At 39.6% G+C, this 18,123-nt stretch overlaps 1 protein-coding gene across 1 annotated transcript in view; it reads right to left on the bottom strand.

The window, feature by feature from the left end:
- Nucleotides 1–18,123, bottom strand: part of EGF (epidermal growth factor) — a 107,039-nt gene that overhangs the window by 74,549 nt on the left and 14,367 nt on the right. Inside the window, 4 exon segments of the mRNA XM_078445816.2 lie at nt 2,863–3,065; nt 3,908–4,135; nt 4,496–4,677; nt 7,414–7,613. Of these exon segments, the coding sequence (XP_078301942.2) occupies nt 2,863–3,065; nt 3,908–4,135; nt 4,496–4,677; nt 7,414–7,613 (813 nt within the window).

The following is an 18,123-nucleotide window of genomic DNA, read 5'->3' as shown; positions in this document are numbered from 1 at the left end:
ATCCTGGGGAGGGACAATTGCATATTTTCGTCTAATCATACAATCAAGAGATTCACAGACCCTAAGTCCCACGTGAAGAATTCCTGCTCTGCCAGGCACTAAAACAATTTACACCTATTTAATGGTAGCTGAAGTAACAGCGTCCTTGAAGTCAAAAGCTCTTCACACTTGGAGTATATATGAAGCCCAATCTTTGATCAATAACTGGAGCCAATATCACCAATGCCACGGTCTTCTAGATTTCAGGTTAGCCTGTAGCTCTGCAGCTGGCAGCGGCTTCCCAACCAAATGTTGTTATTTGCCAGATTGTTTGAAGCTGTTTTGTAATAAATCATTATAGATTTTCTTCTGAAATTCATGCTTTCAGTTATCGTATTTGACTTCCCTATCAAAAAAAAGCTGAGTAATCGTGAAGGATTCTGAAGAGTTAAAGTGTTTATGGTGGAAAGAACAACAGACTTAGCACCAGGCTTTTTTTCTCCTATAATCCATCATTAACAAGCTGTGTAATCTTGGAAAACACACCCTACTTCTCTAGGCTTTAAACAGTTCAGTTATGAAATGAGCACAGTTATTGCTGACCTTTCTGTTTCACAATACTGCTGTGGACAAACCAATAAAATAGTGTTCATGAAAATACTTTGGAAACCATGAGGTTACACATAAATGTAAGAGGTGCTGATGGACATATCTGTAACTACTACAAATGACACTCAATAATTATTCATAGTAGTTGTTGGTTCTAATTCTGTTGTGGGTAATCACCACTTGGACAATGAGTCATATTTGAAGACAGTTTGAGTCCCTATTTCCCATGGAAGGTATCTGGCAGAATATCAGTTTCACTGTTCATGTGTGGAATATGGTCACCATCTCATTTATAACACTCCACCAGGTTGTTGCTATTTAATGTTACACTCCGACCCACAGATTAACTGTTTCCCATAATTTCTGCTTTACAAATTCAAGTAAATCAGTTTTTAAAAAATGACTTCTCTGGGGCCGCCTGGGTGGCTCCATTGGTTGAGCACGTGATTCTTGGTTTCAGCTCAGGTCATGATCTCACAGTTCGTGATGGTGCTGATGGCACTGAGACTGTTTGGGATCGCCTGTCTCCCTCTGTCTGCCTCTCTCTCCCATGAACCCCCCTCTCCCTCTCTCAAAAATAAATAAACATTGGGGCGCCTGGGTGGCTCAGTCGGTTGAGCGTCCGACTTCGGCTCAGGTCATGATCTCACAGTCTGTGGGTTCGAGCCCCACGTCAGGCTCTGTGCTGACAGCTCAGAGCCTGGAGCCTGTTTCCAATCCTGTGTCTCCCTCTCTCTCTGCCCCTCTCCCAGTCTCACTTTGTCTCACTCTCTCAAAAATAAATAAATATAAAAAAAATTTTTTTTTAAATAAGTAAACATTACAAAAAAACTTGTCTGACTAAACACTTTATCTCTTGGGATTTATGTTAGTCTTGGAAGTGCCTTATTACTTGCATTAAAAGCATAGTCATTACACAAATAAAATTATAGTTTTAAGTTTTTAAAGAAATCGGTTAAAAAGCACTTACACTATTAGTTACCTCCTTGAAGATGTAAGTAATAATAATGTCAATTCCTCTAGATTCTAGCCTCCCTTCAGCAATCTCGTGCCTGTCCTCCTGTTCAGTCTCCACAGCTCTGTTCAGGAGCTATGTCTAGGGCAGGAACAAACCCATTTATATACTAACTGTGGCAGGGACTCACAGTCCCTACCATTTCCCACACTATTACCAAACCCTAGTGGCATCCAACAGATAGAAAGAAGAGAAAACAAACAATTCCATCTCGGCTTTGGAACCTCACAAGGCTAATTGGGGATAAGATTAAATGTCTGTCAAAACCTGCTTGAAATTAAGCTTGTACATATAGCAAATGTTAGTATAACATCATTCGCATGGTAGATAAGCCATATTGAGGAGCCTACCTAAAAAAAGCATGTGCTAAAGAATTCAAACAGGGAAGCCTACATTTAAAAGTAGAAATTTGGGACTATGACTAGATTCAGTCAATCCACTCATTGTATTAACGTTATCTAAAATTCTTCATTTATAAATAAATCAACAACCACTGAATATAGGGTGGTTTAAATAAATTAATAATATATACATACCAGACATGGTCCCTGCCTGCACGGCATTTATAATTAAGCAGGAGAGAAAACAAAAAAGAAAGCAAAGTAATATGTAACTACACCTTGGGGTGAGTTCAGTGAAGGGTGTACTGAGAAAAAAAAAAATAGGTAATAAGGGGTAGGGCCCTTGCCTCCTCTTGACTGGATGACCAGAGACTGTCCATCTGAGGACATACTGAAGCTCAGAATTGAAAGGAAGTCTGGGAAGAGAAAGGAGTGACTCCAAAAGCCTAAAGATGTGAAGGGGATGGCATGTCATAACAACTATGGAAAGACTTGAGTCAGAATCCAGTGAGGAACAGAGTGTTAGATAAGTTTCATCAAATATTGATCAACCTGGTAAAATGTTACATTTCAGTCTAAAGGCACAGGAAAGCTTTTGAAGGGTTTTAGGCACAGGAGTTAATGGATCAGATTAGCTATTTAAGGTCAAGAGGCAAGAACAGAAAGATTAGTTGATTGGCTACTACAATAGAACAGGCAAGAAATGCTGGTTGTTTGGACGATGGTGGTGGCAGTAGAGAAGAAAAATGGATATTTGAGATGTATTTAGGAGGTAGAATGGAAAGGGTTTGGTGGTAGATTGGAAATTGGGGGTGAGGCAGTGGGAGGAATCAAGGATGGCCCCTAAGTGTCTGGCTTGAGCAGGTGGACAGGTGGGGACTAAGTGCCAGACTCTGTTCAAGGTCAAAGATAACTCACCAGGTGCCCAAGCATCACTCTCTGCCTTGGGCTGTAAAAGTGGATGCACTACTTTGATTCCACCAGATGGTACAAATGATGGATTGAGGTTGATTCTAACCATATCCTTCCCAGTGTGTTTGTTAGCTATCCAAATTGTCTTCTTTTTCCATGTTGAATAGAAGATACGATCACCAAAAAGGGACATTGCAAACAAACTGTGCCTTAAAAAAAAAGAACAAAAAACAGAAAAAAACCCATAAATAATAGCAGAACACTTCTTCCTGGGCTTATTAACATTTCACTTCATTTCAGTGTATTGACTAAATTTTAATTACCTACCTTTCCAATTGTTTCTCCTTTAGGTTTAGAAGCAGATGTTAAATTTAAAATTTTATGTATGTAGTCATAATCTGAGTTAATGGGATATGATTTCTAGCTTAAACTTCATTGTCTCATTCTTTTGCTAATCAGCACTTAAGTGTGATGAAAATAAAACAAAGAAGAAAATAGGAATTGTGTAAGAGTGCATTCTGGTTGTATCCATTTCACACTTGACTAATTTCTGCCTCTTACCATAAGCAGGAGAGTCAGTTACAGGCAAGACAGTAAATCAAATGAAACATAGGTGCTTCACAAATACGTGACATAGTAATTCAAAAAAAAACAAAAAAACAAAACAAAACTGTAACCAACATGTGAGAACTTACCAGATGCCAAAACTCTGTTAATTATTTTTATTTGCATTTCTTTACTTAATTAATTTTACTAAATTTCACAATAATCCCAAAAAATAGCTACTGCTATTATCCGCACGTTAAAGGAAACTGAGAAGTCATGTGACCTTCCTATAAGTGGTTAATCTTTTATTATATTATAGGACATTATATTATAGGACATTATCCTAATATAGGATATTATTTTCTTATATTATAGGACAAGTCACTTGTCCTATAAATGGTAAATCTAGGACTGGTTCTCAAGTCTTTTGGATGCCCCAGTCTGTGCTGAACCACTGGACAAACTTCAAACAGCTATTCTTTTTTACACCAAAAGCACAACTTACTGCGTAAGGTGTTTGCTAAAATGCACAGAACCTCCATCATAATTACAGGAACAAATATAAGAATTGCTTCCGTCTCTACTGTTCTGAATCCAAAAAAGCCGTTTATCAAGCACATCCAGTGACACAGCGGTTATTCTTTCTGACGTCTCTAACAGAATCTTCACTTCCACACCATTGAGATCTGCTCTGTGGAGGCTGCCAGCCACCTCTGAAGACCAAAATATAAACCTGAGAGCAAGCACATTACATAGACACATAACTGAAGGTAAAGTCACTTAAATGGCCAACTCTTTCAGTGTTTCAGAGGCCCCCAGGATGAGTGTGACTATTTTGAATGAAATTCCAATTCAACAAACATTTACTGCCCTGCTGTGGAAATTCCATGTGATTTCAAGTTAAAAAAGCAATTGTGCTTGTACAGCAGCAAATCACGGTACTCAAAAGCACTATTTGTACAGGAAGCCTACCTTGGTTCAAATTCAGGCCACCCTCTCAATGAGAAGGTCCTTTTGAGTTCAAAATACTATGATTCCAGGAACTATCATCAGAGTTTTGAAATACATTTCAGTGTCTGAAAACAGCAGTTACCTTTCTACTGGATCAATTGCTACATTTGCAGGATATTTTAAGGCGCTTAAGAGAACACGGGAATTGTTTCCTTTCATGTCTGTTACTGTAATGATTCCTTCCTGTTGATTTGACCAAATAAGTTCTTCATTTATCCAATTTATTGCCATTCCTGAAACATTTTTCTCTATATTGCATACTGTCTGTAAAATCAAATTTCAAAATATTAATATTTTCTCATTCACATAACCATTGTTTTCATCTTTTTGTATAAAAATCTATTCTTTTAGGTACTTGTCATTTTTGTGCACTCACAAGATCTTAACATATGGCACAGTTAGGGTGCCATTGTTTTGACAGAGCAATGTTAACCCTACCACACGAATATTTCTGGGCATAGGATTTATACATTAGTTTTAAAGTGGAAAACTATCCTATGCTTATTGAAATTAGGCAATCAACCATAATGTACTAATAATTTCAACCATAATAACAGTGGAATTTCCAAGCTATTTTAAAGACAGTTTATCCATTTGCTAATGGAATTTTCCATATCCTCACCTGAACCCAATTCTAAGCTCTGTGAGATTCTAAAGATGTCCTTGACATTTGTGCACAGAACTTTAAAATAAATGAATTTCTTGGGGCGCCTGGGTGGCTCAGTCGGTTGGGCGTCCGACTTCAGCTCAGGTCATGATCTCACTCAGGTCATGATCTCACGGTTTGTGAGTTCAAGCCCTGAGGTGGGCTCTGTGCTGACAGCTCGGAGCCTGGAGCCTGCTTCTGATTCTGTCTCCCTCTCTCTGTGCCCCTCCCCGGCTCACACTCTGTCTCTCTGTCTCTCTCTCAAAAATAAATAAACATTTAAAAAATTTTTTTAATAAAATAAATGAATTTCTCATTAGAGTCCCACTTTCATAGCCCCTCCTCTTCCATCAGGCCCCTCCCTTTCTATAGGTCCTCAGTGCCCTCATACTATGACCCTATGGCCCAAAGTGAGGGCTTCTCTTTATGCCCTTGGGTAGGAGAGCCTCCTGCTCTCTCATGGTAAAAATGACCAAACAAAAATGTCTGTTATCTCCTAATTCCAGGGCATGCAGGTAAACCAGTTAGTCTTCCTAGGGGGTGGAGGGAGGGGGGTGGGGAGAAGCCCTGGTATGTGAGGTTGCAGGTTTCCTTGGCTTGTAAATATTGCCACCATTGCTGATTTCCAGCCACTGACATGACTTGACTGAACTCGGAATGGGCAGAGATCAAAAATCTCATGAGCTTGTACTGTTCCTACACCTCACACAAAGTAATCTAGCCAATCCACTTAACCAGTTGCTAGTATCTTAATATATTAGCTTACCCAGGTAAATTGTATTTTAACAGGTGTCCTTTTTAAATAATGTTTTAATCCAAAGAAGGGAAAAACAATGGTGGATTTTAGGCATCAGGTCAATCCTCTCCTAATGACTTGACACAAAGTCACAACTGTTTAATTTTTTTTCCTAGTCTGTGACAGGAAACCCTCCAGATTCGGAGACTCAAGATTTTGAAACTGTTCTTCTACGGATAGCTGGAGAATATTGAGTAGTCAGCCTTGCTAAAGGTGACATTAGTAAGTATCAGAGACGTGATAAAAGAGATTAGCACTTAACTGAAGCTTTTAAGAATAACTGGAGGGAGAAAGGTTTGGTTTAAAGAAAAACAAACAAAACAATGAGCACTTTGTGCTGGGAATAAATGCTTAAGGTTTCTCCAGTCACATGTCTCTATAATCCACCTCTCAGGAATTGAGAGAACATTCCTCCTGCGACTCATTGAAGGGCTCCATCAGTTAGGGAAAAAGACTAAAGATCTTTTGTATGTACTTGAAGCAAAATACTCCATATCTGACACCTGCTTTCTTGTTTTTTTCCCACAGTGCAAACACCTTAAGAATCAAAAAAGGTTTTCCTCCTAAATATCAGGTACTAAAACCCATGACAGACATTTAGACAAAACAGGTTCCCAACTCCAGCACAACTGACATTTGGGGCCAGATAATGCCTTGTGGTGGGGGCCATCCTGTATATTGTAGCATGTTTTGTAGCATCCCTGGCCTCTACCCACGAGATGCTACTACCTCATTCTCCCGCTTTCCCAATCCAGATGTGAAAACCAAACATGTTTCCAGACACTGCCAAATATCCCGAGTGGCAAAATTGCCCTCAGCTGAGAACCACTGGAAGCAACCATGTAAATAATCCGTACTTAATGAACTTACGTATTTTCAAAATTACATTCACATCCTATTCCTCTGGGGGGCTTCTGAATATCAGCGCCACGTTTATGGGCTTATTTAGTAACATACCACAGATACAGATTAAATAAATGTCTCTGAGGTGCCTGGGTGGCTCAGTCAGTTAAGCGTCCCACTCTTGCTTTCACTCAGTTCATGATCTCATGGTTCATGAGTTGGAGCCTTGCCTCAGGCTGTGCACCAACAGCATGGGGCCTGCTTGGCATTCTCTCTCTCCTCCCTCTCTCTTCCCCTTTCTCTCTCTCTCTCTCCTTCAAAATAAATAAATGAGCTTTTTTTAAAATTTTTTTTTTAACGTTTATTTATTTTTGAGACAGGGAGAGACAGAGCATGAACGGGGGAGGGTCAGAGAGAGAGGGAGACACAGAATCTGAAACAGGCTCCAGGCTCTGAGCTGTCAGCACAGAGCCCGATGCGGGACTTGAACTCACAGACCGCGAGATCATGACCTGAGCCGAAGCTGGACGCCTAACCGACTGAGCCACCCAGGTGCCCCTGAATGAGCTTTAAAATAAATAAAGAAATATCCACAAATGCCAGAAACATTTGAATTGGAATGTAATTTTCACTCATCTATACATTGCAAATTAACTGTATCATGTTTGTCAGCCTATACAGAAATCCCTCAAATGCTTCGGGAAATGTACTTTACCTCTTGCCTTGTCCCATTCAGAAAAACTCTTTGCAAAAGTTGCCGTTCTAGATCTACCCAATAGAGTCTTTCCTTATAGTAATGAAAATCCATGATCACTGATACACCAGCATCAGCCACCAACTGCTCATAATTAGTTCCGTCCAGGTCAATCCTAAAGATACTGCCTCCATGGGAGAAAATTAAGAAGGGTTCAGGACCTGTGTGGGAAGAAAGACATTTTCAGGATTTTATCTGATTTAGAAAAGTACTTTCCCATGACAGCTAATACAAGTAGACTTAATTCTTAATTACTGTTTTTATATTTTATTTATTTTTATGTTTACTTATTTTAGAGAGAGACACAGAGTGTGATGGGGGGGGGGGGGCAGGGCAGAGAGAGAGGGAGACACAGAATCTGAAGCAGGCCCCAGGCTCTGAGCTGTCAGCACAGAGCCTGATGTAGGGCTTGAACTCACAAACTATGAGATCATGACCTGAGCTGAAGTCAGATGCTTAACCGACTGAGCCACCCAAGTGCCCCTGGTTTTGTATTTTAAATGAAGACAGTTGTATAGAGAACAAGTTCCTGTAGATATTCCTACTTAATTTTATAAATCGTCTTCTTCACAAATTGTACGAAATGAACATTGCCAATCATGAAAAAAAGAACTACTTGAAGAGAAAACCACTTTCTACTCTGATCTACAAAATGCCATTTTATGTTAAAAAAGAAACCACCTGTTTTCTATTGTGGATAGGGTCTATATGAAGGTAACTTTTAATTATATAAATTGGAAATAATATTACAGATATTATCATTTTGGAAATGGAGCCCACCTCCTCTTCTTACCTAATGAACAGAAAGAACTTGGGAGTAATGACATAGAAGATGATGGAAAGAAGAGGTCTTAAGTGGAAACAGGAAAAACTGAAATGCCAGCCTGTGAAAGCTCTGAGATGCTTTGTCTCTGTTTGCATTGCCACATAAAACCCAGCATGCCCAGTTAAATCTGAATTGCATGTATGTTGCATGGGACATACTTACACTAAAAAAATTATTTCACGTTTATCTGAAATTCAAATTTAACTAGTTGCCCTATATTTTTATCTGCTAAATTTGGGTGGTAGACTGCACTGGAGTTTCGATTGCTGCAGGGCCTTGCCCGGGGCCCTAACCCTATCATCTCCTGTTCCAGGCGATGCCACCTTCCCTCTCAGACTCCCAAGTATCCAACATCTGCTTTGGGAACCTGATACCTTTCTTTGGAAACCTCAGCGCACATTGACTGACTCTGCACAGAGCTTGCCTTTGATGCTTCAAGATAATGCCAGAGAATAGCTTCGTCTCCTGCAGCCAGATTAGTCGCCTTGGTCTCTTCTGCCTGAGCGTGAGAAGGCTCCTTCAGCCCTGCCTTTAGATAACTCTGGAACCTCTGGGATGAGTGGGGGATTGGAGATGAATGCTAACATATTCTTGCTTCTCTGCGAGGTTCACATTATTCTCACATATTATTCACATTGCATCCACACTAGACTTTAATACCTTAATGTGACATAGTGAACGTGTTCATTGTTCTAAAGATTAAACGGAATGAGGGGCACCTGGGTAGCTCAGTCGGTTAAGCGTCTGATTTCAGCTCAGGTCATATTCTCACGGTCCATGAGTTTGAGCCCCGCGTTGGGCTCTGTGCTGACAGCTCAGACCCTGGAGCCTGCTTCAGATTCTGTGTCTCCCTCTCTCTCTGCCCCTCCCCTGCTCATGTTCTGTCTCTCTCTGTCTCAAAAATAAATAAAAATATTTTTTAAAAAAAGACTAAACGTAATGATGGATTAACATCCTCTTACTCAGGAATTATGTTCTAAGGTCAGAGAACATTAACTCCACCTTAGAGGACATCAGAATAGATACAAGAGGAAGGAAGGGGTGCAAGATCATGAGAGTTTGAAATTGGTGCTGGCATGAATGTCTAGGAGAATTAGCTCAAATCACTCTTCCCATATCTTTCCCACAACACAAGACTCCTGCACAGATACAGAGGACAGTCCATTTCCTATTGCCACTCTAGCTGTGGAACCAGAAGTATCATAGAAGAAATGGGAAGAGGGTAATGGACTGAGAGCCAGGAGACCTTGTTTCTAGTCCTGGCGCCATAGCTTCCCTGCACAGGACCTCACTGCTACATCAGAGGATTATTGAGGAAAGAAATGAAATTTTATATGGGAAAGTATTTTATTAATTATGGAGCACTACACAAATATAATTTGCCACTGCCGATTCCCACAACCAAGGTCTCACTATGTAGGTTTGTGCCACTGTTCAGGTTTGAACTCCTGGATGAGAACGTTGGTGTAACTCATCTATCCCACAGCAGTGTGTCCTGGAGGAAAGGAAGTCATATAGCAAAAGGCACCCTAAGCTCATAGCTACTCATCTGTGGGCCTGTAGATTTATTGCTAAGAGTCCTCTTTTTGAAATGTGTATCATGTACTCTCTATAAATTGAATAAATGCACCCAATACGTATTATTAATTTTCTTATGTGCTGATACTTGATACATGAATGATACATTTATTCATTCAATAAAACTTATTTATTTAAAAGTATTACTAAATGGGGGCACCTGGCTGCGTAGTCAGAAGAGCATATGACTTTTGGTCTCAGGGTCATGAGTGCAAGCCCCACGCTGGGTGTTGAGAATACAAAAAAATAAATAAGACTTAAAAAAAATAAATAGGGGCACCTGGGTGGCTCAGTCGATTGGACATCCAATTTCAGCTTAGGTCATGATCTCCTGGCTCGTGAGTCCAAGCCCAGCGTCAGGCTCTGTGCTGACAGCTCAGAGCCTGGAGCCTGCTTCAGATTCTCTGTCTCCCTCTGTCTCTCTGTATCCCACCCCCTGCCGCTCTCTCTGTCTCTTTCAAAAATGAATAAACATTGAAAAAAAAATTTTTAAATAAATAAAAGTATTACTGAATGGGAGGTTTCCAGGTTTAAAAAAAAAGGAGAAAGAAAAGGTACTTTAAAAATTTTAGACAGAATATAGCACAACACTTTGTACATAATAGGTACTCAAAATTTTTGAATAAAAAAGTAATAAAGAAATAATTGTAATTTGCTAATTTGTCTGGCTTTTACCAAAGGAACAAAGCCAAAGACACCAGCAGATCTATCAAATTCATAAAAGCAGAGTCAATCCTACAGTGGTTATTTTACTAATAGCAATAATAACAACAACAACAACAACAACAAACTTCCACATCTTGATCTCATTTATCCATTTGATCTCATTTAATATAACACCATGAGCTAGATGGGCCAGATATTACAATTAATAAATCAAAGAGAAATCTGAAGAATACTTAGATCCATAAAACACAAACCATAACATTAACTTCACTAACTTTTCAAAAAATAGAAAATATTTATTACAGTATTAAGTATGAATTAATGAATTTACTCTTCAGATTTTTCCCATTCGCTGGTGAATCATAAATAGCATCCTCTTGGAACTAAAAAGATCCTAAACATTACCTATCAGTGTTTCCTAAAATTGTCCAAAAGAATCAGAATGTTGTGTGTGTGTATGTGTGTGTGTGTGTGCATGCGTGTGTGTGTGTGTGTGTGTGTGTGTGTGTGTGTGTGTGTGTGTCTTTTGCAGACCCCTTCCTTTAAGATTCCAATTTAGTATAATGGCTGGGCTGAGGGTGAGACATTCCAGATGATTCTTACATCTTGGTGAACTGGAAATCATGGATCTAGTTCAGATGAGGAAATCCAATGATGTTTCCCAATGGCCACCACTAGTTGGTGCCCAATTAGCAGCCCAATATCACCCTCTTTCCTGCCTTGGTCTGGATTGCCATATGTTGAGACATTACAATCTTCATTTTGCTTATGTAACTGGTTTTAATTCCACTTCCCTCAAAACATTGTTCATTTCCCCCCCTACACTGTTGGCATCATTTTGTGTAACTGTAGGGCCTGGGTGAGTATTTGTAGACATGAAATGTAACATGATTCTTTTAAAAATGAAAGACTTTAAAAATTAGGCTTGGTAAAATAGTCATTCTGTATTACCACAGGAAATGATAAATAAGTTAGGGTTTTTAAGACCTGTCAAAGACTCTGTAAACATCAGTGTGTGGGACAATTTGTGGATCTGAAAGTCAGCAGAATGTGCATGTTGGAACAGCTAAAGTTTCCCGTGGCAAAACCTATGGTGTTTATTTTGGGTGCCATTCAGTAAAAGGGAAGTGCACAGAAAATCAAACATTACTTCTAAGGAATACAAACCCCAAAACAGCAAATCGGTCACAGCAAATCAATTGAAGCCTCTGACTTCTCAACCTGGGGATTAGCAGGGGATCTGCAGAAATTACAAAGGAGGCCAGAATGCTTGGAGCATCCTGAAGATGTTCATTAGTGACTCCAAGAGCTGGTTCAGAGGTCAATTAGGAAAAGCAGGTTTTGATTGAAGTGGGCGGTAGAAACAGAATATTTCACAACAGTCCCTTTTTCACCTGTTCTGAGCTGGTGGGAGAGGTCCCACACAGGTAAATGGGAAAAGGAAGCCAAGCTCTTCTGCCCCCTGGGGGCAAAGACCCACAGAACCTAGTTAGCACATAAATGATTCTCGCAATCAGATTAACAAAAAATCCTGGGCTTCTCTCAGGCCCATATGGCACCCTGCTCTCCCCACCACAGGCTTCCTGCTCTAAATCTGGAAACAGACTGCAGGTTCACAGGACAGACAGTGAAAAGGAAGCTCCAGACCTTCAGGATTCAACAACACCATGCAGAAAGAAGGTAGATTTAAAGTGATGGACCTGATGACATAAGAAAGCTTGACGCCTTTCACTGCTCCTACCATAAACCCCTAAGAAGAATCATTTATTACTGCCTCTCAAGAGGCTGACTTGAGGGGCAACTTGGGTTTTATGAACCACAGAAAGTTTTATTTCATTCTAAAAGACTAACCCCATCTGTTTTGGTGGACAATCATAGCTTTTTTCTCAGCTTATTCATTAGTGTCAAAATTCAAGGCAGGTGAGAGAGAAACCAAGTGACCCAGAAATAATACATCCAGAAAGGGGAGCCAGAGAGGTGAATTTAAATCTTAATTCTGAAAGACAAGCCTAGGGGCCCAATTTTGCTTTCTGAAAAATGCGAATGAAGTTTGCCACCCTAGTCCCAGAGTGGTGGTAGACATGTGTCATCTAAAGCAGAAAATAGCCCCTACCTAACCCTCAATCCGATTCTCATCGTCAACCTTAAGAGGTCTTCCAGGTTCTCAGGATGGTAACTGGGACAAGAAGGTTCTGCAGATTTTTTTTTTCAATAGGACTTCTCACCCTTTAATGTGCCATTACACTTTTTGATACTCCAAGAAGGTAGGTGGTGAGTATCACCAGAATAGCAATAGCCAACATCTTGGGTGTTATCTCTTAGGGTAGCACATTGAATGTATTGTTTCATTTAGTTGGATAATACCAGGAGATGGGTTCTCAGTGGTTTTATTGTACAGAAGAGACTGAAGTTTGGAGCAGTTAACGTGACATAGTCACATGGCCAATAAGTAACAGATTAATTATTTATAAATAATAAAGCTATGTCTTTCTGATCACATAGTCTAGCTTTTAAACATCATGCTGTGCTGCTTATCTCTAACTGAATTTAACAAGAACTCTTACTAGTTAGGGTCTCATAGTTCAACTGTGTCAAGAAACCCACTTTGGGAAACACTGCTCTAGGCATGTTCACCCTAAGGCCAGATTCTCTGCATCCATGTTCCAGGAACTGGTTAGAAAATGGGTCTGTTTAACACAGGAGCCAAGAATACACAATGGAGAAAGGACAATCTCTTCAATAAATGGTGTTGGGAAAACTGGACAGCTACCATGCAAAAGAATGAAACTGGACTACTATTTATACCACACACAAAAATTAACTCAAAATAGATTAAAGCCTTGAATGGAAGACCTGAAACCATAAAAGTCCTAGAAGAAAACATAGGTGGTAAGCTCCCTAACATTGGTCTTAGTGCCATCTTTGCAATCTGACTCCAAAGGCAAGAGTAACAAAAGCAAAAATAAACAGATGGGACGACATCAAATAAACAGCTTCTGCACAGCAAAGAAAACCATCATCAAATGATAAGGCAACCTACTGAATGGGAGAAGATATTTGCAAACCGTATATCTGATAAGGTATAAATATGCAAAAATATAGACAGAACTCCTACAACTCAAAAACACAACCAAAAACCCTATTTAAAACTGAGGAGATGAGGGTTGATGGGGGGTGGGAGGGAGGGCAGGGTGGGTGATGGGTATTGAGGAGGGCACCTTTTGGGATGAGCACTGGGTGTTGTATGGAAACCAATTTGACAGTAAATTTCATATATTAAAAAATAAAAAAAAAAATAAAAAAAAAAAAAAACTGAGGAGAGGGGCACCTGGGTGGCTCAGTTTGAGTGTCCAACTTTGGCTCAGATCATGATCTCACAGTCTATGAGTTTGAGTGCCATGTCAGGCTCTGTGCTGACAGCTCAGAGCCTAGAGCCTGCTTCAGATTCTGTGTCTCTGTCTCTCTCTGCCCCTCTCCCACTCACAATCTGTCAGCCCCCACCTCAAAAATAAATAACATTTAAAAAAATGGGGAGAGAATCTGAGTCTACATTTCTCCAAACAAGACATAAATATGGTCAACAGACACATGAAAATATGCTCAACATCAGTAATTACTAGCGAAATGCAAATCAAAACCATGAGATAACACCTTACACCTGTCAGCAAATCAAACCATGTGATAACACCTTAACACAATTATCTTCTTTCACTACTTTAAGATAATGTTTCTCAAATTACAAGCCTAAACAAATAAATATTTGCCTGTAGATACATTCTGAGTATCCCTAGACAAATAGACAAAAACAATAAGAAATTAAAAAGTGTTGGATTCTAGATGCTTCCTGAGTCCAATTTCATTTTTCTTATTAATTCCACCCTGACCAACCAGTTAATCCTAAGCCCCAGCTGCACATATAGCTATACAAATATAGAGAAAAAATACTTCATGTAATTTCTTTGGAATATTGAAAGCAGATATGATGGAGTAATTAGGAAAAAATAATTAATTGTAAATTTTGTGTCATACTTTATCATCAAGGATAATAACAAATCACAGAAAACTGTGGGTAAGATGATTGTGAGGACTTGGCTCATCCCAAGAAACTAACTTCAGATTTCTCTAAGCATCATTAAGCAAAGGTGTTCACAAAGCAAAGGTGTTCTAAATGTCTCAGCTTATGGTATTGGGTGGGGAGTAACAGCTAGTATTTACTGGAAACTCACTAAGTCAGGTGTGAGTCTAAGGACCTTATATTGATTAACGTATTTAGTTGTCATAAAATCCTATGAGGTGAGTACTGGAAGCTCATATCAGCTACACAATTGAACCTTATTAACTTCAAAAGTTGAAGCCTAACACAACCTGCCAGGTATAGCCCATCGACTGAAACTGAGGGAGCGCTCTCATGCAAAATAAGACAACAGCAAGGTAACACTAGAACCACCTATCTACTGCTCCACTTTTTCCTGTGACAAGATCAATCCACATGTGTAATGCACCAACCACAATTCACTGTTTAAAATGTGTTCTTTGTTTAAAAAATGCACTTCATCCTGTCTGTTGGAAGTAATAAAACCTAGTCATTTCCTATGCATCAACATAGCTTATGTGACAGAGGGATATCCATGCACAGTGTGCTTTTTTTTAGGTTTCTGTTCCAGAAGATAATCTATCAATATTTAAAGAAATTCACCTATCATCCTTTCTTTTTTTAATTGTGTGGGGGTGGGGGGGAGGAAGAGCACACAGGAGAGGGGCAGAGAGGGAGAGAGAGAATCCCAAGCAGGTTCTGCATTGCCAGCTCAGAGCCCAACGTGGGGCTTGATCCCACAAACTGTGACATCCTGACCTGAGCCAAAATCAAGAGTCAGACGCTTAACCAACTGAGCCACCCAGGCACCCCCATTGTTGGGTGCTTTTTAAATGTATTGAAATTTTAGGTGGAAATTTTTCTTCACATATTCTTTTTTCTCCTTAACATGAAATTGTTGCCAGGATTCATTAGAATAATCAAGAAATGTAAGTTTCAGTTGGTTTTTCAAATTTGTTTTCCAAAATATAATAAACTTTTTGATCCACTCAGAGCTTTTAAAATTCTCAACAATGTTGCTTAAATCTAAAAGATCTATATTTCCACATACTGGGTAAATTAATGACAATAGCCTTTGCAGTTTCCCTGCAGACCAAGGAGAGGTTAAATTCCTTTCTGCTGAACATTCTATAGTAAACAGAACAACTATATGCTTCAGAGGGAGGAAAACATATGAAGACTCCTGGTAGGTTCTAAACTCTGCATGTTTTTCAACTTCATAAGGGAAGGGTCCCAAATACACAGGATTGTTGTCAACAGCTATATGGTGCTGATTGTGACTGATCTTCTGTAATTGATCTGTTTATAAAAGGATGCAACCTATGGAAGAAGAAAGACCCTTCTTCAAGCTTTTGAAATTTTAATCAGAAAAGTATTGAAATGAATAAAATAAAACACTATTTCTCAACTGCCACATCATGTGCTAAAGAACAAGGCAGCTGCCTTGATGTTGTTAGGATTGTCTGTATCCTAACAACCATCTACCCACAAAGAGAATCACCTTATGAATGAAATCTACCTACAAAGACAAAGCTAGTCTGTAGCACCCTGACAGCCTACTCTGGATGGAGGAAGAAAGTACTACTGTTCTCTGAGAGGCCTTTTCTATCCTGCCACTGGGAGGGGGCTTGCAAATAAATCAGCCCATACCATGAATCATTGTCATGGGGGTCTGCTGGCTCTCAAATGCATTCACACTCACACAAATTCCAGCGTTCTAAGTATCCTGGGAAATACTTGGGAAACCCAGACACTGAGAGACATTAGCATGGTTAGCCAGGCTTGGGAGAATCAGAAAATCAAGGTCATAAAGTGAAAACAGACGCACACACCAATTCAAACTCCTGGCTTAGAAAGAAGGTCAAGAGGTGATGAGAGCAAAAGTTTCTGCCTAATATTTGGCTAAAACAACTGAAGTTTCCATACATTAACTAAATTCCAGCATCAAATGAGATAGAGAAACTGAAGGACTCCATAAAAATCTGCTTTTTGCTCCTTTTCCTGCTTCTATTCTTGCGAGGGCCTGCACCCCCACTTTACATATGCCTCATAGTACAAATAATGTATGTCCTCCTTGTAAGGAACAAGGAGTTAATGGTTTCTTTAGAGTCTTCCAGCACATTAGATAACATCTAAGGAAGGACTGGGTGAGAATGACCGAGTGAAGCCAACCTGTGCATATTCCAGACCACCAGCACTAGACATCTTGACGCCAAGATCCCCTGGCTCCAAGGAATAAGCGACTTATGGAGGACACCTGGACCCTTTTCCTTGTTCTGACTAGATCCTGGATGCCTGGGAGGATATGTACACCAGACCACAATCCTCAGTAAAAACCCCAGATCCAAGCAAAGATGAGACTATCTTTTTCCTTTCTGAGTCTCTTGGATGCTCTGTCTGTATTTGCACTCTTTCTATATCTTCAATAAACTCTGCTCTCATGCCCTCGCAGCTCATGTTTGATTTCTATCCTGCATGGAGACTCTCTTGGCTGGTCCTGTAGGAACGCCTCTGGGTCCTTGGACCCAGCCTGCCTACACCAAAAGGAAACATTTGAATTGAAGGTGTTCAGGACAGGGCCCCCCAAGAATGTGCCACTTTGGCATGCAGACTATTTTGAGCTGAAGGTACTTGAGACCCTATGGGCTTAAGAGGAAATTTTGCCCCTCCCTTAACTACATAGAAGAATCTAAATTGGGGGCCCTTCCCAGAATAAGAGTTATTAACAGAAAGAAATTTTACCTGAATGATCCATCTGCATGGCAGGGCAATCATCTAATTACCAAATATCTGCTCTTCTTATCACCCTGTGAATAACATTCCTTTTCTGAAAGTCCCAAACCCCTATTCGTTTTTAGTTCAGAATGATAAATATACTTCATTTTGCCTATCTTTCATGGCGATGTGGATTCCCCATACATATACTTACTAAATTCTATTTTCTCCTATTAATCTGTCTCATGTCAACTTGATTCTTAGTCCAGCTAGAAGGACCTTTTAGGCGACAGGAATTCTTTTTTTTTTAAACCATATGTTTTATTTCAAAAAATATATCAGGTTCTTTTCCAAAGAACATATACTTGAAATTTGTGGAATTTCACAGTTTTACAAAATTCAGGAACTGTCAACTTTCTTCCTCTCTTAATAGTCAGTTTATGTTCCTTATTTTTTTCTTCCAAGATTTTATTTAAATTCAAGTTAGTTAACATATAGTATAGTATTGCTTTCAGGAGAATTTAGTGATTCATCGCTTACATATAACACCCAGGGCTCATCCCAACAAGTGTCTTCCTTAATGCCCATTACCCATCTAGCCCATCCCCCACCCACTTCCCCTCCAGCAACCCTCATTTTGTTCTTTATATTTAACAGTCACTTATGGTTTGCCTCCCTGTTTTTATCTTATTTTATTTTTCCTTCCCTTCCCTATGTTCATCTGCTTTGTTTCTCAAATTTCACATATGAGTGAAATCACACAGTATTTGTCAGTCTCTGACTGACTTATTTC

This window comes from Panthera onca, chromosome B1, assembly GCF_046562875.1.
Source record: "Panthera onca isolate mPanOnc1 chromosome B1, mPanOnc1 haplotype 2, whole genome shotgun sequence".
Lineage (NCBI taxonomy): Eukaryota > Metazoa > Chordata > Mammalia > Carnivora > Felidae > Panthera > Panthera onca.
Note: the sequence above shows the minus strand (reverse complement) of the source record. Positions and strands in the feature narration are given on the sequence as shown.